The 23,506-nt window shown below is 46.4% G+C and overlaps 3 protein-coding genes across 3 annotated transcripts; 1 reads left to right on the top strand and 2 right to left on the bottom strand.

Moving 5' to 3' along the window:
- Positions 1-6,240: 6,240 nt before the first annotated feature.
- On the top strand, positions 6,241-15,639 carry LOC100837527 (DDB1- and CUL4-associated factor homolog 1). Its single transcript, XM_010242368.3, has 14 exons — positions 6,241-6,543; positions 7,234-7,324; positions 7,419-7,535; positions 7,630-7,802; positions 7,909-8,761; positions 8,875-8,972; positions 9,067-9,490; positions 9,601-10,200; positions 10,297-10,479; positions 10,586-11,077; positions 11,745-11,855; positions 11,984-12,102; positions 12,182-13,745; positions 14,645-15,639. The coding sequence occupies exons 1-14, from the start codon at positions 6,371-6,373 to the stop codon at positions 15,359-15,361; spliced, it is 5,715 nt and encodes a 1,904-aa protein (XP_010240670.1). The 5' UTR covers positions 6,241-6,370; the 3' UTR covers positions 15,362-15,639.
- LOC104581468 lies at positions 15,578-18,718 on the bottom strand. Its single transcript, XM_024455555.1, has 3 exons — positions 17,132-18,718; positions 16,785-17,023; positions 15,578-16,691 (listed from the first exon to the last, which is right to left on the bottom strand). The coding sequence occupies exons 1-3, from the start codon at positions 17,256-17,258 to the stop codon at positions 15,999-16,001; spliced, it is 1,059 nt and encodes a 352-aa protein (XP_024311323.1). The 5' UTR covers positions 17,259-18,718; the 3' UTR covers positions 15,578-15,998.
- A 352-nt stretch (positions 18,719-19,070) lies between these two features.
- On the bottom strand, positions 19,071-20,448 carry LOC100843625 (serine/threonine-protein kinase SAPK5-like). Its single transcript, NM_001317865.1, has 3 exons — positions 20,329-20,448; positions 19,896-20,219; positions 19,071-19,769 (listed from the first exon to the last, which is right to left on the bottom strand). Exons 1-3 carry the CDS (start codon positions 20,446-20,448, stop codon positions 19,071-19,073), a joined length of 1,143 nt encoding a protein of 380 aa, NP_001304794.1.
- Positions 20,449-23,506: the final 3,058 nt, after the last annotated feature.

Raw genomic sequence — 23,506 nt, 5'->3', positions numbered from 1 at the left:
AAAAGAAGAAGACCATGACCGAACATGCATGCATGGTCCTTCCCGATGACCAAGCTAGAGGGTTTATGCATGAATGGAAAACTAACAGATGACATATTTTAGATCAGATATCATTTAATTCATTTTTGTACATGTAATTATGTAAATGTATGGGAGAAGGGGGGGTTAGTAGTTGTTTAGCCAGCCGTACGTCGAAGAAGAGAAGACGAACGAAGAGTCAAGAGAGAATAGATCAGTGGGTGACTAACTTGGTGCATGAATCATTACGCCGGCTGGGTGGTGCACTCATAGCTAGGACGGCATGCATGGGGCGGTAGCCGGCAGAGAGCTAGCTGCGCATATGCACTACACCGTGTACACGACGATGAATTAATGCATGTAAAACGGATATGGCTTTTTTTCTGATTAAACGGATATGTATACACGCATGTACGTGCGTATGTATATACGGTAGTGCGTCCGGATATTAGATATCTTTGATCTCGTTCGATCATTGCCGGCCGGCCGGCGCCCTTGTCGGCAGGGAACTAGCTAGATTAGATGCTCCAGTATATCGGCATTCATTGTCAAAGTAAAGGAGTTAGTTAGCTATTACCCAGAGTAGTTAGAATCCTAACATAACAAGTCTGTCTCTATACACGGTGGTTCAAACCGTGATCTGTACGTTGTAACTAACTCTAGATACGAGTCAATCTAGTGATATAAAAGGAAGAGGGTTGGTCCGATTGGGAGCGTGCCGTTCCGATCAATTCTATCTCCTCTGTGTCATTGTTTTTCATGATATCAGAGCTTTGATTGATCTATCACCGCATCCACTGCTCCATCCACTGCATCCACTGCAGCTTCAATCTCCACAAATCCATCGAGTGCCACGATCAGCGTCGGATCTATCATGTCGACCGGCGCTTCCCCAATTTCATTCGGGCATCTCATCACAATCAAGCTTACGCAGGAGAATCATCTCCTCTGGAGGGCGCAAGTCGTTCCTCTCCTAAAGAGCCTCAGCCTGTTTGGCTTCGTCGACGGCACGTCAACTCGACCTGCCGAGATCATCGTCACCGCCGCTGCAGAGGGTGCTAAATCGCTCCCCAATCCGGCGCACCATGCCTGGGTCCAGCAGGATCAGGCGATTCTGTCCGCTCTCCTCTCATCCATGACAGAGGGAGTTTTAGGGCAGTTTCTCTTTATCACCACAGCTCGTGATCTTTGGGCAGCAATTGAAGCTTCCTTCTCCTCGCAGAGCCTGGCGCGCACCATGCAGATCTGCCGGCTACTGTCGCAGACCATGAAAAGGGAGTTGTCTATCACCTCTTACTTCAGCAAGATGAAGGCGCTGGCCGACAAACTCATGTCCATTGGCCAGCCCTTCTCTCAGATCGACTTCACCGCGTATGTTCTCGGTGGCCTGGACTCCGAGTACGACTCGGTGGTCTCCATCACCATCTGCGGCAACGCCAATGTGTCTGAGCATGATCTTTTCGCTCATCTCCTGAACCACGAGCAGCGTCTGGCGGACAGGGAAGGTGATATTCCTGTCGAACACACTGCAAACATGGCAAACTTCAACCGCGGAAGCACTGGCGGCAGGTCCTATCGTGCGCCACAGCAGCAGCAGTATCGCCAGACTCAATCTCCTCAGCAGCAGCAGCAGCGCCCCTACACCAACAACTTCCCAAGCGGCTCATCCGGAGGTGGAGCCGGAGACCAGAAGGAGAGACCGGTTTGCCAACTATGTGGCAAAATCGGTCATGTTGCTGCAAAATGCTTCAAGCGGTTCAAGCGTAAATTCGCTGGACTCGGGAATGATGGACGTATCGCTGCTTCTGCTCAACGTGGATACCAGGGCAATACGCCTTCCTATTCCATTGACACCGCATGGTACGCGGACTCGAGAGCCACAGAACACCTAACTGGTGAGCTTGACAAGCTCACCACGAAGGAGAGCTACACTAGAAAGGACCAAGTGAACACTGCCAACGGTTCAGGTATGCGAATTTTGCATGTTGGTCACTCCTTGTTGTCATCTCCTTCATCATCCAAATCTTTTCATCTCAAGAATGTCCTGCATGTCCCATCTGTTACACGTAATTTACTCTCCGTACATCGTTTTACTGTTGACAACAATGTACTTATGGAATTTTACCCTCATCATCTTCTTGTCAAGGATCTCAACACGAGGGACACAGTTCTTAGTGGTCGATACCGTGGTGGCCTCTATTCCTTTGATACATCTCCATCCAAGTCGGTTTTCAATGCAGTTTTCAGCGGTGTTAGGACTTCATCCGGTCAATGGCACTACAGATTAGGTCATCCAGCTCTACCCATCGTGCAACATGTTTTGAGTCGTAGTCAACTTCCTGTTGAGTTAGCTAAGAGTTCCAATAAAATTTGTGATGCCTGTCAGCAAGGCAAAGTTCATCAGCTTCCTTTTTCTAGTTCAACTCATGTAATAAACTCTCCTTTGGAATTAATACATTCGGATGTGTCGGGCCCTGCCCAAACCCTCAGTCAGTGGTCATCGCTTCTATGTGAGCTTTGTCGATGCTTATAGTAGGTTTACTTGGTTTTACTTGCTTAAGCACAAATCTGAAGTTTTCACCGTGTTTCTTCAGTTCCAAAAACATGTAGAAAGATTGCGAGATCGCAAGATTAAACATGTTCACACTGATTGGGGAGGAGAGTATCAAAATTTGCACCCTTTCTTTGACAAGTTAGGGATCTCACACCGTGTGTCATGTCCCCATACACATCAACAAAATGGCACGGCTGAACGAAAACACATACATGTTGTTGACACCGGTCTTACTTCTTGCACATGCTTCTGTTCCTCTTTGTTTTTGGAGTGATGCCTTTACCACTGCCTGTTTTCTCATCAATAGGATTCCGAGTCGAGTCATTAATATGCAAACTCCACTAGAGCGTCTTCTTGGTCAGTCAGTCACCTGACTACAGTTTTCTGAAAGTGTTTGGCTGCGCATGTTGGCCTAATCTTCGACCTTATAACACTCGTAAACTAGCTTTTCGGTCTAAAATATGTGTGTTCTTAGGGTACAGTGCGTCTCATAAGGGGTACAAGTGCCTACATGTTTCGTCAAGTCGAGTATATATTTCTCGTGATGTCATTTTTGATGAAACGGTTTTTCCTTTCTCTAATCTCCCACAACACACATCCTCTCCAAATAATAGTCCATCTCTTGCATCGAGTGACCAACTCGCCGATATCGCATACTCTCCGTTGCTTTTGCCTAATCATGCTGCAGGTCCAGTTCGAGGAGCACGAATACATGATCTCACTTTGGAGGAGCATGCCGAGGATACATCACCTGATTCGCCTGCTTCGGGTCAGGCATCACCATTCCAGGCAGGAGCTCCTGCCGGCTCCTCTGCCGTGGCAGAATCCGCGGCAGAGTCTTCTGCCGCGCCGCCGTCTCCTACAGCAACGCCCCCGGCGCCTCCCCCGCCACCACCTCGGCCACGCACCCGCCTCCAGAACAACATCCGCAAGCCTTACGTCCGGACTGACGGCACGATCACATAGCTTGCGACCACTGCAGTTGCCCATGATCAGGAGCTCGACACGGTTGATGCAGCTCTATCTATTCCCCACTGGCGTGATGCGATGAATGCAGAGTATTCTGCTCTCCTCAAGAACAAGACGTGGCGTCTTGTTCCTCCTTGACCGGGGGTGAACATCATAGACTGCAAGTGGGTCTTCAAAACAAAGAAGAAGGCAGATGGTTCTGTTGAGCGGTACAAGGCAAGATTGGTTGCAAAGGGATTCAAACAAAGGTACGTTTTTGATTATGAGGACACATTCAGTCCTGTGGTTAAACCTACGACTATTCGCTTGCTCCTGTCATTGGCAATTTCTCAGGGATGGCATTTACGTCAACTTGATGTCCAGAATGCATTTTTGCATGGATATCTTGAGGAGGAGGTGTACATGAGGCAGCCCCCAGGATTTGAGGATCATCGGTATCCATCACACTTATGCTACCTGGAAAAGGCGTTGTATGGGCTTAAACAAGCTCCACGATTGAGTGCTACTCTAACCGAGCTTGGGTTTAGAGCATCTCAAGCAGATACCTCCTTGTTCTACCGACGACAACAAGGTTCAACTTTGTTTCTGCTAGTCTATGTCGATGATATCATCATAATCAGCTCATCACCTCATGTTGCGGACACACTTGTTAGTCAATTTGGCAAGGCTTTTGCAATCAAAGATCTTGGTCGGCTGCACTATTTTTTGGGGATTGAAGTTCACGCACAGAATCAGTCCTTAGTTCTGACCCAGAAGAAATATGCAGAGGAGTTACTTGTGCGTGCAAAGATGCACAAGAGCAAGCCGTCAGCTACGCCCATGTCATGCAGTAATCACCTAAGTCGTGAAGATGGAAGTCCTCTGTCACAACAAGAGTCTACTCAATATCGAAGCATTGTTGGTGGGTTACAGTACCTCACCATCACTCGACCTGACATTTTCTTTGCTGTGAATAAAGTATGTCAGTTTCTTCACGAGCCGAAGACGGTTCATTGGGCAGCAGTAAAACGGATTCTGAGATATATTCGTGATACTGTTTCGTTTGGTTTGACATTGACCAAATCATCATCAACGCTGCTATCCGCTTTCTCTGATGCTGATTAGGCGGGAGACACAGATGACCGAAGATCAACTGGTGGCCATGCAATCTTCTATGGAAGTAATCTTGTTTCCTGGAATGCACGAAAGCAAGCCACTGTCTCTCGTTCCAGCACAGAGTCGGAGTACAAGTCCCTTGCAAATGCTACTGCCGAGTTAATTTGGGTTGAATCCCTTCTCTCGGAATTGGATCTGCTACCTGATCAGCCTCCTGTTCTCTGGTGTGACAATCTAGGTGCAACATACTTGTCTGCAAACCCTGTGTTCCATGCTCGGACGAAGCACATTGAGGTAGATTTTCATTTCGTCCAAGAAAGAGTTGCTTAGAAACGTCTACAGATCAAATTCATCTCATCCAAAGATCAGGTGGCCGACATCTTCACCAAGCCGTTGTCAACTCAGCTCTTCTTGAGTGGTTGACGCAATCTCAACCTTCATCCTCCAGCGGTTTCGATTGTGGGAGGGTGTCAAAGTAAAAGAGTTAGTTAGCTATTACCTAAAGTAGTTAGAATCCTAACATAACAAGTCTATCTCTATACAGTGGTTCAAACCGTGATCTGTATGTTGTAACTAACTCTAGATACGAGTCAATCTCGTGATATAAAAGGAAGAGGGCTGGCCCGATTGGGAGCGCGCCGTTCCGATCAATTCTATCTCCTCTGTGTCATTGTTTTTCATTCATCAGTTCAGCATTATCGCTATATGGACATGAGTCACATGATGCATATTATGTTTTATTTTTGAGAGAGAGCAACGATCTGGCTTTATTGATTCAAGCGACAAAAGTGCAAAAGATCGATACACGAACGAACACAAATAACAAAGATAGTCAACAAAACTAAAAGCTTCATTATAGTCCTTCGAAGTAAACTTCTTTTGATCCATCCTTCGCATCTTGATACTTCTCCACGTATTCGTTGACAAAATTGTAAAATACTATGCTTGCACAAGCTGAACTAACCTTAGGGGTTTTGAAAAGCTGCATGAGCCGCCCACCTTAAACGGTGAGAACTTAAGATCGTTGAACGCACCATGGCCGGGGTAATTAACCCTTTGCGAGACAAGCTATAAACCGCTTCTCCGTCGATGAATCCACACCGAAAAAAACCAGCAACCCGAAAAGACGTGTCGTGAGAACCACTGACTCCATGGCATAGGTTGCAATGCCTACACCAGGACGATGAAGGAGCCATGACACCAATATTCTAGACGACGGCGTCTCCATCGCCAAGACGCCACACAAAAACCTAGCAAAAGAAGGTAGCAAAACTTGATGCGTGATCCCGTGGTTTCCTTGGTCTCTTAAGGCCAGATCGGCGTGAGAGAGACGATGAGAGACCGCTCGAGATTGAAGTACATGATGCATATTATGTACACATGTATCACTTGCGCAAGAAACAGGCTTTTATGCACACAGCCACAGCCGTCACCGGCCCAAGAAAAACAAACATCCAGAAGGGCCGGCGCACACACCCCATTTCCGGGCCAGCTGTCCTACATCTCCTCCATGTGGCATACGGCCCATCTTAAACAATCGGCCCACGAAGCCCAGTAATCCGGAAAGAAAACCTGGACTAGAAACTTCCCCTGCCTGCGCCGCAACGGGTTCTTTCTTCCCCGCCGTTCTCCGATTCGCCATTAACATCCCCACCGCCACACTCTTTCTTTCTCCGATTCGCCATTAACCTCTCCCTCCCTCCCGGCGCGCGCACGCACGCAACCCTAATCCTAATGGCGGACGAACCACCCGCCGCCGCCGCCGTGCCGAAGCAGGACGAGGGGGACGCCGAGGTGCTGGCCCGCGCGGGGGCCGTGATCTCGCGGGTCGTCGAGCGCGGCGAGGCCAACCCCAACCCGCGCCTGCTGCACACTCTCGCCACCATCTGCGAGGACCAGGAAGCCAGGTTCGCCTCAATTCCCACCCCTGCCCCGCCATCAACTCGTTTCTCCGGTTTCTACTTTCTAGGGCTTCGTCCTCCCCCCCCTCTTCCAATTCTCCTTGCCGCCATCTGTACGTACCACCGTTGAGTCCTCCCTTTATTGGATTGTATTCGATTTTATTTAGGGATGCTGCTGCTCGCCTAAGAGAATCGTTCCGACAGAGGAGCGCGCCACTGTATTCTTTGCTTCATTGTAACGCTGTTTATTTTTAACGTCCACGGACACTGGTTAGTTCTTGTATGGGGACACTGTTATTTATGTCGTCTGTGGCAGTAGGAAGTTGCATTGACCGTGCAAGCTCATGTAGTTAAAGTTGCCTTACCGTTAGTCAAGTTATTATGTGCACGAGTGGTCAATACAAGAACAAAATATGCCTTGCCATATTTATTATGCCTTTATGCATAAAAGCAGAGTTGGTAGTAGGTCAACTCTGCAAAATAAAATAAAATGATTCCATCACATTAGATCACTACTACATAATCTATGGGTTTTTGAACTTGGTGGAAGTTGGATCGGTTAGTGGCGGTCACTTTTTATTTTGTTACTTCTACAGTATGGGGGGCTCCTGCTTGAACTCGTGATGCTCGTCGAATCACATCGCTTCTAAGGTTGATATATTGCTTAATCTTCACTTTGTCTATCCCCCAATGCAGGCATTTTCATGAATGTGCAAGTAATCCGACGTTCAACAACGCAAACTCAATGAGTTCACATGCAATAGGCAAGCTGGCAAATTTGCTCAGGGTGCGTACCTTTTGTTTTCTACTTGCATCAGCGTAACTTGGTCCTTATCTTAGCCCCCCTTTATCGCTGAAACTAATCGTTGTTGCTTCAACAGGAGAATGATGAGTTCTATGAACTAGTGTTTTGCAAGTTCTTGTCGGATACATCATACTCTGTGGCAGTACGCTGTGCTGCTGCTAGGCTGCTCCTAAGCTGCCATTCTGCATGGACGGTTCGCTCCACCCCCACCTTCCCAAACACACTCTCCATCTGTTGTCCACATCCAACAGTATTGACTTGTTTTGTATTTGTCTCCTCTGGCTCAGTTTCCCCATGCTTTTGAAGATGCTATTATAGAAAATATAAAACGCTGGATAAAGGAAGACGGCGAAGCATCCAATGAATGTGAACTGAAGCATTTAGGAAGCCATAAGAAACCTACAGATGTTGAGATGCTGAGAACATACGCTATTGGGTTGCTTTATATGGCTCTGTGTAGGTACTGTCATGACTCGTCAGATGAGATCTTCTGTCTTTTTGTTAGCCTTTTGTTAGCCTTTCTGACTGATGTTAATCTAACTATTGCGTTTTTGTTTCTTTCCCAGCAATGTGAACTTGGTAGAAGATGTCTTGAACATGGGAGTATCAGCCAAGCTCATGCGTTTCTTGCGAACACGAGTCCATGGGGATGGCACATCTTCACAGAGAGATGCAAGTCTTCCAGTAGATACCAGGCACCCTCGGGTTAGAGATGAGAGTAGAGGCAAAGTGCAGTTGGTTCAAGACAGTTCTGGATTGGATGGAACAAAGGCTGGAGATGGAATATCGACTGACCCAACTTTGGAGAAAGGCTTTGATCATGGTGTTGGAATGACGCAACCACATGGAGAATTGTCGATGGATGACACTATCTACCTGCAACGTGAGAATGGTGATTCTTCATTTGATCCTGCTGATATGCCTCAGGCTGATAGGATGATGTGCTCAGCCGGCTCAGATACTAAGCCAGTCAATGGGGAAAAGCACCCCACATGCGAAAGCTTGAGAGATGAACTTCTGAAGAGAAAGCTGGGTCGTACAGGATCTCGACTAAGAGGAAAAAACAAAGCAGGTGAAAGCTTGCCTGAAAGTGAATGTTCACCTTTATCACCAACCTCACGATTGAGAGTGGGAAGTCGGGCGAGCAGAGACAAGAATGCGGCAAAGGTTGAGGACCCAAAGCAAGCAATCGATTTGAACAATAGCTCTGCAGATATTGAGCCTTATACTGCCATTTCCAAAGAAGAGTTTGAAGACCGGTTCAGGGATTGCATTATCGGTTTGAAGGATATAACTGACATTGTTTTGAAGGCAGTGAGAGCTGCAGAAGCGGAAGCCAGGTCTGCAAATGCACCTGATGAAGCTGTGAAAGCAGCAGGTGATGCTGCTGCTGAGCTTGTCAAATCTGCTGCTTTAGAGGTTTGGAAAAAGACTTCTTTGGACTTTTCATTATTGGACTAGTAGTTACTTAAACCTTATTTATTTTCTGCTTCATTCCGGACCATTAATTTTGAGATGCTATGTTTTCTAAGGTTTGGAAAAGTGAAAATAGTGGAGATGCTGTTGTATTAGCAGCTGAGAAAGCTGCAGCTGCTGTAATCGATGCTTCCATGTCAACTAGCGTCTCACGGTAATGGATGAAATGCATGTTCTCTCTCTGAGACTCTCGTTTCCTCTTTTCATTATCTCAGTGTTCCTTTTCTGAGTTTTATTTGGTGTTACAGAAGCTCTGATCAAGTTAATAAAGAGCATGTTGTTGAGGAAGCTGCTAAAATCAGCGAGGACCAGGATTTGGAAGATTTTGTTATCGTTGACCAGGAGCAGCTCTTGCAACTTAAAGAAAAATATTGCATTCTGTGCTTGCAGATTTTGGGAGAGTATGTTGAAGCTTTGGGTCCTGTGCTCCATGAAAAGGGTATTGATGTTTGCCTCGCATTATTGCAACGGGGCATCAAGGACAATGAAAGACGTGGCCACTTTATGCTACTTCATGAAATCGTTCGATTAATTTGTGCCCTGGCTGCCCACCGAAAATTTGCTGCACTATTTGTTGATCGGGGTGGTATTCAGAAGATCCTGTCTGTCCCCAGAATAACTCAGACATATACTTCTCTTTCTACATGCTTATTTACTTTTGGTTCTCTCCAGGTAAATCATATAAACCAAAACTGTCTGGTCTTGCAGTCTGTTGATCTGTTGTCATTCTCCCCTGATTGTTTATTTGTCTTTTAACTGCTAAACATGCTTCATGCTTGCAGTCTACCATGGAACGTGTCTGTGCACTCTCTTCTGACACGATCAACAATGTGGTTGAACTAGCGCTTCAACTTCTGGAATGCCCACAAGATCCAGCTAGAAAAAATGCAGCCATATTCTTTGCTGCTGCGTTTGTATTCAAAGCTGTTCTGGATGCATTTGATGCACGTGATGGGATGCAAAAAGTTCTGAATATTTTACATGTTGCTGCATCTGTAAGGTCTGGTGGTAACTCTGGAGGATTAGGATCCTCAAATTTAAATCAAGGGAATGATCGATCGCCTGCAGAGGTTCTAACTCAATCAGAAAAGCAAGTTGCATATCATTCATGTGTTGCACTACGGCAATATTTTAGAGCTCATCTCCTCCAGCTTGTCGATTCCATCCGGCCTAGCAAGAGTATCCGCAGTATTGCTCGGAATACTTCCAGTGCAAGAGCTGGTTACAAACCTTTTGACATTGGCAATGAGGCTATGGATGCTATTTTTCGTCAGATCCAGCGCGACAGAAAGTTAGGACCTGCTCTTGTGAGAGCTCGTTGGCCTGTGGTGGATAGATTCTTAGCCTCTGGTGGCCACATAACCATGCTAGAGTTATGCCAGGTAAAAACATGGTACTATGTTTTGTACTTCTTTTAGAAAAAAACATAGTTTGTTGGTAAGCTGATCTAACCCGTAACCCGTAAAATTATGTTTCAGGGTCTACCTGTTGATCGGTATCTTCGTGACTTGGCTCAATATGCATGTGGAGTTCTTCAAATCATAACACTTATGCCACAGAGCCGGAAATTGATAGTCCAAGCTACACTAAGTAACAGCCGTCTTGGTATGACTGTTTTATTAGATATAGCAAACAGTGTTGTTGGCTATGTTGATCCTGAGGTGTGTTTTTCCTTCTCAAGCTATGGATTAACTAAGCTTTACAAACCCAACACTATTTGTCAATGTTCTTTCAAATAATGCCATTTTGCCATGTTTTGTGAATTAGGTGTTATGTCCAGCATTGAATGTGCTTGTCAATCTTGTATGCCCCCCTCCTTCTATCAGCAACAAGCAGTACTCAGCTGCAAATCAGCAACCTGCCGCTGCCCAAGCACTTGCAGGGAGTTATTCAGAAAGCAGAGATCGGAATGCTGAAAAAAGTAACTCAGATAGAATTCTAGCAGCGAATCAGAATGAATCTCGGGAGCGATATGGTGAAGGAACACCAGTTGTGCCATCTGGAGTAGTTGGTGATAAGAGAATATCTTTAGGCATAGGAGCTGGGGGTCCTGGTCTTGCTGCTCAATTGGAACAAGGGTATCGCCAAGCTCGAGAATTAGTCAGAGCCAATAATGGTATAAAGATTCTTTTACAGCTTCTTGGTACTCGGATGGTTACACCTCCCATGGCTATTGATCTTATTCGAGCTCTTGCCTGTCGTGTACTGCTTGGCTTGGCTAGAGATGATACAATTGCACATATGCTGACAAAGCTCCAGGTACTTATCATCGACTGCAGAATAATACACATTTACTTGTCTATCTTCTTTTTATTGCTAGCTTTGACCTGTATTTTGTCTTACTATTACTTGCCTATCTTCTTCAAATTGCTAGCTAGCAACTGCCCAAACAGTTCCACATATAGGGCCCATCCCTTTCCCCCTCTTGCCTGGTTTCAAAATATAATAAGTCCCCTACAGAAATTGGAATCACTGGGTACCTAAATGGTAGATGATTGTGCTACCAAGCAACCCAGGTTTGAACCCGAGTATCCGACCATTCTCTTAGGAATATGTTGGGGTGCTAGCACCGCTGGACCTCTTCTTTTGTAAGTTCCCTACAGGAGTCAGTAGTGTAGTCAATGAGGTTTTTCCACCTTGTACCCCTACCAAAGTGAAACACACTACCTATTCAAATCTAATCATTAAAGAAACAGATGGCTAAACATGTCCACCCTTTTCTGTTTTTTTCTCGATTTTGTTGTTCCGTAGTCTGAAAAGTGCTATGGGATGTATGGAGGCGGTGCTAGCTAAGTTGCTTTTTCGTGATAATTGAGTTGGCATACTGATCCTCTCTGACATCCTTGTCACGTCCTCTCTTTGTATATTTAAATCGCATAAACCTAGCTTGTGTGCCTCCTAGGTAGCTATTAACGTATTATTTCAGGTAGGGAAGAAATTATCGGAACTGATTCGTGATACCAGTGCCCAGACACCTGGTGGTGAGAATGGAAGATGGCTAACCGAGCTGACCCAAGTAGCAATTGAACTTATTGCGGTAAGGAACACATACTGTGTTATGTAAATTGAGTTGCCTGGGATACTAATTTATAATATCAATATCTTGCTACGCTGTTATGGGGAAGATGGCCTAAATGAGCAGTGTGTTACCTTTTCTCCTGACAGATCCTGACAAATTCTGGAAAAGAAACAACCTTGGCAGCAACAGATGCTGCTGCTCCAGCACTGAGGCGCATTGAGCGAGCTGGCATAGCTGCTGCTACTCCTATCTCATACCATTCCAGGTTTGACATTTTATATGATTTCACTCTTATTACTTATACATATTTGGGATCCTACATTGCTCTTATTCTTTGTGTCCAGGGAATTGATGCAACTGATACATGAACATCTCCTTGGATCTGGTTTGGCTGCTACTGCTGCCATGTTGCAGAAAGAGGCTGACATTACACCTTTGCCATCGACAGGTGCAGTGCTTCCTGGCCACCAGCACCAGGCCACTGCCCTTGAAGCCTCATCTGTTGAACAACAGTGGCCTTCTGGTCGTGTTCAAGCATGTCTGCAAGATAAAACAATGATTGCTACCGATCAAGCTGGCAAGGGATCTGATTCTGTCGTGCCGTCTTCTAAGAAGAAGGCACTGGTATTCTCATCCAGTTTCTCTAAACGAAGTCAACCTTTGCTTCCGTTTTCTGGTAATAGAGCAAGCAATAGCCTGCGAAGTCCTGTACCTGCTGGAAATATGGACAGTATGACTTGCGCTGCTTCTGCTGCTGGAGATGCAGAGACGTCACATATAATACCAACGCCGTTCCCACTTAAGAGGAAGCTTGTGGATACAGAGATTAGTTCCGCATCAGCAGCAAAGCGTCCTGCAAAAGTTGATCATGTATGCCAATCTCCTGTATTCCAAACTCCTGCTCCTACTCGCAGAGGCCTGTCTGTAGCAATTGATTCTCCTACTGTCGCATTTCATTCAGGACGGACAAACTTCAACAACGTTTCGTCAGAGAACTTGGAAGATTCTCAAGGCACACCTGGAGTGGTAACGGGCACACCTCATCTCGGAGCAAATGATCAACAATCTGGAAATTCAGAGCGCATGACACTTGACTCGTTAGTTGTACAGTACTTGAAACACCAGCACCGTCAATGTCCTGCTCCAATAACAACTTTGCCACCACTCTCTCTGCTGCACCCTCATGTTTGCCCTGAGCCTAGCCGCAGCATTAGTGCACCAGCAAATGTGGCTGTTCGTATGGGAAGCCGTGAGATATGTAGGCAGTTTAGTGGGATCCAAGCACCTCGCAGGGATCGTCAATTTATATACAGCAGGTTCAAGCTGTGTCGTGTTTGCCGTGATGAGTCGTCGCTGTTGACTTGCATGACATTTCTTGGAGAGGCATCACGAGTGGCTGCTGGAAACCATACTGGTGAATTAAGAATATTTGACTGCAACACTGCAAATCTCTTAGAGACACAATCATGCCATCAACATCTTGTTACAATGGTCGAGTCAACATCTTCTGGTGGAAATGAGCTGATTCTCTCATCTAGCATAAATGAGGTTAAGCTCTGGGATGCTTCCTCGTTATCTACGGGGCCTTTGCAAACATTTGAGAATTGCAAATCTGCTAGGTTTAACCATGCTGGGACTTTGTTCGCCACCCTTTCTACTGATGAAACTCAGCAGGCTGTTTTGTTGTATGATGTCCAGACACATAATATTGATAGACAGTTTCCTGACAACTCCAGCCTTTCAGATTCAAACCGTGGTTACGTACAACCCATTATACATTTCAGTCCTTCAGATGATATGTTTCTGTGGAACGGGGTCCTGTGGGACATACGAAGTCCGAACCCTGTCCATCAGTTCGACCTTTTTACAGACTACTGTGGTGGCGGCTTCCATCCTGCTGGAAATGAGGTGCATTTACCCCCCCCCCCCTCCCACCAGAGTTTTTTGGTCTCACGTCAATATTTGTTTCTATTTTTGTACCCATATCATAGCATGGGCATGTAGAAGCTTTACTCTATCCGCTTCATAATATGGGACATAATTTCCCTATACTCGTGCTGAGGCATGCAATTTTTTATCTCACTGGTCTTCCCCTTTTCTCCTGCATTACCACAACCATCCTTCTTCGGCCAATATACACTTGTGGCCGGTAGTCATTATCAAACCATAATAATCTGTGATGGAAACTGCAAGTCATTTTGTACCGAAAAATTGCATTAAGGCATATTTTGGATGCACTATTTGTGATTCTGGATTCTACACTAACAAGTTATAGCTCGCTCATGGCCAAGCTAGTTGTGGTGAGATCTTCTGAAGTATACTTGTTGGGCCTGCAAGTTCATGTCACTTTCTGAAAACAAGAAAACTTGCTGTTAAGTTTGACAGCATGACCAGCTGAAACCTGTTGTAACTTCTAGATTTAATTAGGTGCAAACTCTGAACTGTACGCGGGTACTTGTTTTTTTTGAGTCTAAACAAATATGGTTTTCTTGATGTTACTGTCAGATCTTCCTTTGCTGTAGAATTGACTCCTATTCCAGAATGCTAATTGTTGTTACCATTAGATCGAGCTATATTCAAACATTAACCCTGCCTCTTAAGTACTTAAAGAGGTACCCTGATTAGATACCATACACATAGTGTAGGAGTGCCTTCGTTTTTGTTGTTAGTAGATGTATTCATAATTAGAAAAGCCACAGCAGCATGCGGGTGGCATTACTAGCTATTTGTTACACTTGCCAATGTTTTGAAAGGAATTCGTTTGTACTTGTGCTTATCTTCTTATCTTTGTCTACATTATTTTGCAGGTGATCATAAATTCGGAGGTGTGGGATTTGAGGAAATTTAAGCTTCTGAAGAGTGTCCCTTCCCTGGACCAGACAGTAATAAAGTTCAATGGCAGGGGTGACGTTATCTATGCCACCCTCAGGCGTAATCTTGAGGATATAACGTCAGCCATTAATACTCGTAGGGTCAGGCATCCTCTGTTCCCTGCATTCCGCACGATTGATGCTGTGACTTACACAGATATTGCAACCGTCCAAATAGACCGGGGCGTCCTTGATCTTGCTACCGAGCCCAATGATTCCCTTCTGGGTGTTGTCGCTATGGATGACCCTGGCGAGATGTTCTCTTCTGCTCGCTTATTTGAAGTTGGCAGGAAGCGACCAACTGATGATGATTCAGATCCGGAGGACGCAGGGGACACAGAGGACGACGACGATGACGACGATGACGACTCGGATGTTGATGTTCTCCTTGGGACCAATTTAGCTCTCGGTGACTCGGATTCTGATGATGATCCAAGTAACAGCAGTGATGATGATGGTGGTGACGACGATGACGATGAGGAGGGTATTGACAGTGGTGATGAGAATGATGATGATGCTGACTTTGAAGAAGAAGGCGAGTTTGATGTGGGAGGGGGTTTGCTGGAGATTATGGGTGACCGTGATGGCGATGACAGTGATATGATCGAGTCCTTTAGCAGCGGTGACGAAGAAGGTGGTGGTTGGATGATGTAAGAGTATAGAGGGGCTGGATTTTTCTGGAGACTGCGTTGCCGTGGTGGATGCAAGAGCAAGGCTAGTTGCTGAAGGAAAAACTTAAAAGAGTTGTAGGCTCAACTTAAAGAGTTGTAATTATTGCCCGGTTGGAAGAACACGTTGGTGTAGTCGTTAGAGCGCATCGCAAGTCTTGAGGCATTTAGATGTTGTATGTAAAGCAGTTGAGATTTTTTGCTGTTTATCGATCAAATTTTGGGAAATTCATTTATCAGATCTCAGTTGTGTTGTGCTGTCTATTGATGAAATTTGCCAAGGCGGTTGTGTGCAAATCAAACGACAGCACACAAGTAATATGTAGGATCATTTTCACTGTTTCTGACTCGTTTCTTTCATGGCAGATTGGAATTTTCAATATGAAGATCAATCTTTTGCATTTTTAGTGTTACTGTCATTCTCTACTAGAGATGTTCCATGAGGCCACTGAATATTGATGTCAACATTTCCCAGCACATCGATCGTACCAGCTGGGTTTTATTTATAAAGATAAAAGAAGGAAACATGGCATATATTGACCAAGATTCAGACATTTGCATAAATCAAAACAGAAATATTTCACGCAACATAACACAAATAATTAAGATCAAAACAGGCCTCCTCAAAGAAAAACCTTCTCTTCAACGTGGACCGACCAAGCAACAATAATCTCCACCACGGAGTCGCCAAGATAACATACGGTTTGGCTTATGTTGCTCAGCTTGGGGGTGAGCTTGACCGCCTTGACGTGACCTTGCGCAGTAATATCACCACACTTTGAGTATACTTGTATGACAACTTTGAAAGTCTCTTCCAACTTTTCTGGATAAAGGAAATGGCTTTCCCGCAATTCCACGGAAACAACACGCCTTGTTAGATCAAGGTAATCATCACTGCTCATTGGCATTTCTCCACCATGGCAGTAATGAGAATCGAGCAACACAACCATCGTGGACATGGGATCAATAACCTCCTGAATAGCGCCCTGACTATCCACGATCGCAACTTGATGAGACGGCGATGAGAAAGCAACTCGGCCCCCGTATCTGAATGTGCCCTTAACGATGCGGACACCCAAGATAGTGGCCTGAACTGACTTGCCAAGTAGCTCCGTGCTTAGCTCGCATCGGCAAAGGCAGTTCCAAAACGGAACAGTGTAGAGACCATCATAGTGAAAGGACCCGATGTAAGGGTGCCTGTCGTTGATCAACGCTCTGTCGCGATACTTTGTTCTGCCCTTAACCCTTAGTTCGACTTCAAAATCAGGGTCCGGCAAAATCCCCCGAGCTGGGCCAATCAAGCGCAGAAAAGGATCCTGCAAGCATCGTTATATACATATACATTTAGTTGCTGACACAAGCAAAGAAAAGAAAATGGAGAGGAATTAAATCAGGAACTGAAAAAATACATCTAGTGTGACTAGTTGGGCGTCATCCCTGGTTCGATTGAAGAGAAGGTTGCGGTTGTAATCGACTTTGTCCCGGGCAGCGACCACGCCGTAGACATAGAGTGGCCACTGCAAGCCGGCTTTGATCTCGGCGATCTTGAAGGAGAAGACCTGCAAGCTGGCCCCGGTGGTAGCAGCAAGCTCGTCTTCCATTTTCTTTCCAGGCGTGCAGTGCGTGAAGTACATGGGGCTCAATGTGGCTGCAGCAATCAAGCAAGCAAATTAATCAAGCCAGGAGAAGAAAGGATCATTCAAGGAATGTGCTTGAGAAATGAGCTATATATGTGAGTAGTAGTGCTGTTGCTTACTGTTGGTTTCCAAGCTACAGGTAAGTAATGCAGTCTTCCTGCCCCTAAGGTAGCGAGCATAGCGTTTCTCCTCCATTGCCATCTCCTTCTCGACAGATCTCGTCAGCTCCTCATCGGCACGAAGCATGCTGTACTAGTCACGCATGTACTCATGGCGGTCTTGGAAAGGGATCAGCTGCAGCTTTTTGTTGGCAGCCATCTCCCTCTTGTAGGCCTTCTTCATAATGTCGACTTGGCCTAGCTTGGCCTTAATTGGAACAAGACGATTAACTGGCAGCAGTCGTCGAATCCGATCTCGGTTTGAATTCGATCGGACAAGTTGTGGCAAAGCTGATCGAAGTGAGGCAGAGATGTGGTCTGAGATTTTTGTCTTTCATGGATCCCCCTGAGGGAAATTTATGGTTGGATTGAGATAAGAGGCACTCTTTCGTAAGTTACCAAGTTTTATTTAAGGCTTCCGATCCAAGATCGAGATCGAGGAGGAGGAGGAGGAGACGGAGATGCATGCATGTCCGGGAACTAATCAGCAGCCCAGCCAAGGAAGCTCTCCTCCACGCTAGCTCTACGCCGACTAGCAGTGCTGCTCCGGCGCCATTGCTGGAGGGGCTCGTTTCTTGTGTTTGTTAGGGGTTCCAATTTGATTAATTTTCTGAATGCCACCAATTAAGTCTGAACCTTTTTTTAATTCCCCGCACTAAGCAAGCAATTTAATCGGCCTGGAACAAAGGCATGCACGTGTTACATAATTCCAGGATGTATAGACCATGTTAACTTGGAACAAGTTGACATGCCTGCATAGACTGTACAACAACTGAAGATTGACATCTTCTTTTCTGGTGGCCTACGAGCTAGTCGCACATAAGGATTTCAGCAGTAAGCAGAGCATTTCCCTCAAGATCAATCATAATATGTACCCATCAGCTGGGGTAATTTGTTACATAAGAGTGAATGTATGATTAGTACGGCTGCTGAATACAATCAAAAGAGAAATACTTAACGCAACATCAGTACCTTATCATAGTCGATTTCTGATACACACATTGCTAAATATCTGATCCATACACAAACAGTACGTTGCACAAGCAACCCAACAGTAGTGGTAAAACAAGGTATATCATGTATAGTCCACAAGCGGAAGCACACCTCAGAAAAGATCGAAGAAAGGAAACATACATCTCGTGTGACTAGTTGGGCGAGAAGTGCATGGGGCTCAACGTGGCTGCAGCAAGCAAATCAAGCATGCAAATCAAAGGAAGAAAGAAAGGAATTGAGCTGTGTGAGTACTGATCAGTAGTGCTTGCAGGTTGCTTACTCTTGGTTTCGAATCTAGAGTTCATGAATGCGCCCTTCTTGCTACCGCGGTAGTCAGCATAGATTCTCCCCTCCATTGCCATCTCCTCCTTGATAGATCTCATCAGCTCCGTCTCCTCCTCTTCCTCATTGGGATGCGGATGGAGCCTGCTGTAGTACTCACGCATGTACTCGTGGGGGTCTTGGAAAGGGATCAGCTGCTTCTTTTTCTCTGCAACCAGCTCCACGTTGGCCTTGGCAAAGTCGAACCGCTGCCCAGGCTCCATGGAAGATGGATGATTGGCAGTCCGGCTCCTTCCTTGGCCTTGGAACAAGATGGCGGTCAATCGGCAGTCGTCGATATATATGAATCCGATCGGACAAGTTAGTTGCGGCACAGATGTCTTTCTTCCAATTCAGCGCCCATGGGATCTTCTGCTCTTTCGTAATTTCGAAACCAGTAACACATGATTAACCTCAACCTTGATTACCTAAACTTGTTACAATTGGCATGTTACAACTGACGAAAGAAAGAAAAGGAAGAAGAGATCGATCTTGGTAGTAACAAATACCGTAAGAAACAACAAAAGCAGGGGGCAAGTACAGAGAAACTAAACAACGAGATGGGCGGATCATGCCGGCCATGTGGTCAGATTTGGAGCTTGCTCATGTCCAGTTCCCCACTGGCATGCACCTCCCGGACCGTCCTCTCATACTCATCTTCCTCCTCCTCATACTCTTCTTCCTGCTCCTGTTCATCGTCGTCCTCGTCTCCGGCGCCGCTCCACCCGTACCCGGCCGCCGGCTTACGGTCAACCTTGGGCACCGTCTGCGCCTCCTGAACAATCTTCATGATCTCCTCCACGCTCTGCGCCGAGTAGTAAACCTCCGGCGCCGTCGCGGCCACGCCATTGCTGCCGTTACTGGAAGCACCGGCATCAACAGTAGGAGGCCGGCGATTGTAATACGCCTGCTGCGCCTCGTCCTTGAGCTCCCGGGGCAGGTTCTTGAGGAACCAAGGGTGCGCCTTGATCTCGGCCATGGTGATCCGCTTGTGCGGGCTGGCGACGAAGAGCCTGGAGAGCAGGTGGCGGCAGGGCTGCGAGACGTGCACGTACTCCGGGATCTTGTACTGCACCGACATGATCCTGGCGATGGTCTTGCGGAAGTTCTTGGGGTCCTTGCTGTCCTCGAACGGGTAGCCGCCGACGAGCATCACGTACAGCGTCACCCCGCACGACCACACGTCCGCCTGCTTCCCGTCGTACTCCCGCCGCGACAGCACCTCCGGCGCTATGTACGCCGGCGTCCCCACCGTCGACTTGGGCCTCGAGTGCAGCACCGAAGACTGAACAGCCAATCAAGAAGAAGAAGAATTGAGGAAGAAGAAGAAGAACAGAGGAGCAAGAAGAACAGAGGAGGAAGAAGAAGAAGAACAGAGGAGGAGGAAGAAGAAGAAGAACAACAGAGGAACCTTGGAGTAGCCGAAGTCGCAGATCTTGAGGCGGGGAGCGGGGCTGCCGTCGAGGAGGGTGTTCTCGAGCTTGAGGTCGCGGTGGCAGATCTGCATGGCGTGGCAGAAGCTGACGCCGCAGACGAGCTGCTGGAAGAAGTAGCGGGCCTCGTCCTCGTGGAACCTGCCGGCGTCGCAGATGCGCTCGAACAGCTCGCCGCCGGCCGCGTACTCCATGACGATGCCCAGGTGCGTCGGCGTCAGGACAACCTCCTTGAACCGGATGATGTTCGGGTGACGCAGCGACCGGTGGTTCACGATCTCACGGAACACATTCTCGTCGATCTGCGATTTGCAATTCCCCCAATTCTCAGTTCTTTCTTGCTCCATTGTCCACATCAACTGAAAAGTGAAATTGAACTGAAGAACATAATCGGATGGATCAAAGTGTTACCCTGTATCCCCTCTCGATGAACTTCATGGCCACCAGCTCCCGGGTCTCCTTGTTCCTCATGAGCTTGGCCACGCCGAAGTTGCCCGACCCGATCTCCCGAACCGGCTCGTACTTCTCCATGCCTCCTTGCTTTCTTTCTCTCTCGATCGATCAGAGGATTCAGAGCAGAGCAAGAAGAAGAAGAGCCTGAGGAGGAGTTGTGTGGATGGATGGTGAGTGGGAGAGAGGGAGCAGGTGCCTGTAAGGTTGCTCAGCTGATTGTATTCTACTATTATCCAAAGAGAAGGGCTTCCCTTCTTCCTACTGTACTAGTTAATCAAACACACACTCTGCCTTCCCCCTGTTTGGAATTCAGCTGAAGGAGACCTGGACTGAACTTTACCTCTCTTTCAGGCATCCTCTTGTACACCACACACTGGTACTAGTGTGCATATGCTCTGCTCTGCTGTCTGATGTACAGCTCAGAAAAAGGAAACTTTCTGCAAAGAAAAATATTTAAGAAAAAGAAAGCTCTCTTTGAATGAATGTATATATGGTACAACAATGGATTGATGCTGCTGTGAGTTGCTTTCCGGCTGAACTGTTGCTTCTGGTAAAGGGCACTAGCAAAGCTGACGGAGCAGATGCAAATAGAATCCTCACATCTGGAAAGGAATATACATGCATCATCTGCTCACTACACTGCCACACACAAGGTGAATGGTTCAAGATGCTGTCCTCCTCACCATTTTTAAACTGGCTGTGGCTGGGAGCAAAGAAGGAAATATCTAGGCCAGGTTCTGAACTCAATGGAACACAAATCAGCAGAAGCAGAAGCAAAGGCGGCAAAAGAAATATCTAGTTGAGGAAGCTGCTTGGAAAAATCAGCCGTTGCCAAATTCAAAGTCGTCCAAGCAAAGGATGTTATGGTAAACTGAAGATCTTTGCTTGTTTGTTTATACTCTGTCGTTGTGCCGTGCTGACAAGGACGGCGCTCCTAACCTCGATCTTAACTCTGCCTGTCTGTCTCGTTGTCCTGTCCTGTTGCTCCATCTGGAGTATATTATTACATGAATATGCATTAGGATTTGTCAGCAAGTAATTAACTAGTACCTGCCTAACCGTTGTTCCATAGGTTTAATTGTAACTAATTAACCAAAGGGGCATATGGTTCTAATCAATGTATCTTAGTATGAGTGGGTGAAAGCGATGGAGTTCTAAGCTGCAGGCTCAACCAATAAAACAAACGATGCACGAAGCCGACAGCAGCAAGGTGGACAGTGTGGTAGGATTCAGACAACTCTTGCTGGCTCATCTACCTAGTGGAGCAGCACTCGTAGTGCCTCTCTTGTCCTAGGCTATGAGCTAATCTAGTCTGTCCATCAGGAGCTGCTGCCTGCATTTCACTTGACCTGTACCTGAGCCCACATGGGATTCTTCCTTTCTTTTTACTGCAACTGTGTGGTACTCAGCTGCACCTGTGTGGTACTCAGCTGCTTGGTGGTTTGGGAACTAGAGATATTGAATGTTTCAGTCGGGCCTTGAGACTGAAATGGCTGTGGCTGAGTTGGATGACCGAAGATAGACCATGGAAAGGTGCTGAGCTGCCTTGCGATGCGACTGACAATGCTATGTTTCAAACTTGCACCTCTATCACTGTGCAGAATGGGAGATTTACTTCCTTTTGGACTGATCGGTGGTTGGATGGAGAGGCCCTTTGTGAAGCCGCTCCTCATCTCTTTCAGCTCGCAAGAAAGAAAAAGATAACCGTGCAAAAAGGGATTGAAAGAGGGAATTGGATGGCTGGCCTGCAGAGGATGAACACTCTCGAACAAGTTGAGGCTTTCATCGCCATTTGGGAGAGAATTCAGCATGTTCAGTTGACTAATGGCCATGATCTCATTACATGGAATCATTCCAAGGATGGGCGATACTCAGCCAGGACAGCGTATGATTTTCAATTTGCTTCCCGGGTGCCGCAGCCTCTTCTTGCGCAGGCTTGGAAGACGAAGGCCGAAGGAAAAGTAAAATTCTTTATTTGGCTCCTGCTCCAAAATAGGCTCTGGACCTCAGACAATGTGCCAGAGGGTGGTGGCATTGTGTCACCTGCTCGTTCTGCGATCAGGTCATGGAGTGTGCCCGTCATCTTGTTCTTCAGTGCCCTTTTGCGAAAGAGATCTGGCTGCTGGCTGGCAATGGCAACGTCAGGATTTCAAGGGCCGCATCTGCTCCAACGATCAAGAAGTGGTGGTTCACAGCCAGAGGAGGGCCGGCTAAAGATGTTGCCACCAAACGAGAAATTACTCGCGTCGCATACACTGCCTGGAATATATGGAAAGAGCACAATAGAAGAGTTTTTGAGGGAAAGAAGCTGACTGCCACCCTGGTGGCTGGGCTAATCAATGACGAGATCGAGGAGCTGGGGAGAATCTTAGGAAGCTAACACTAATGTTTGTACAGCCGAGGTGTTGCTACAGCATCGGATCTATTGTTTTCTTTTCTGTTTGCTGAGCTGCTGCTGCCGCCTCGGCCTTTTGTTTAGGACCCCTGTTTGTTCTTGTAACTTTTGATTCCCTCTTCTTAATGCAAAGGCAGAACAACTGCCATTCCATTTAAAAAAAAAACACTCATAATTTGGACGCTTGTTCAAATATTACAGTAGCTTGAATTTTATATCTAAGAATGGAAGAAAAACCAACGAACTCTGAACCCTCTTCCTTGATCTCCCTCAAAACGTAACTGTAGCAACGCATAGCCTCTAGGTAAGCAAAGGTTTCTAGGATTTCAAGAGGCTGATATATGAAGCCATAGCACAATTATGTCACAAACTTGCGATAAACAAATCTTTCTCACAAGATAAGACAGACATCTTCTTCTTAACAAGGGCGGACCAGGCAACGGCATGTGACTTTCTGATTACGTGCAACAGCATACTGTGATTCTTGTTAAGTTTGTGACTTTCTGATTACGTGTATTCACTTTGCTTCTCCACAGGTAGGGTGCAAGATGGGCTGTAGGCTCTAATGCTACTGGAACAGTGGAGAAAATTTGGAGCAGTTGGTCCACATTAAAGGAAAATTTAGAAGATAACCTCATAATTTGCTGATGACTTTGCATGGTATTCCCGGATGCCGTAGTATCATTTTTGACAAGTAAAAATAACAACCTTGACATTTTTTGTGTGCTTACCTTGACGATT

This window comes from Brachypodium distachyon, chromosome 5 (assembly GCF_000005505.3).
Source record: "Brachypodium distachyon strain Bd21 chromosome 5, Brachypodium_distachyon_v3.0, whole genome shotgun sequence".
NCBI lineage: Eukaryota > Viridiplantae > Streptophyta > Magnoliopsida > Poales > Poaceae > Brachypodium > Brachypodium distachyon.
This window is presented reverse-complemented; position numbering and strand designations above follow the sequence as displayed.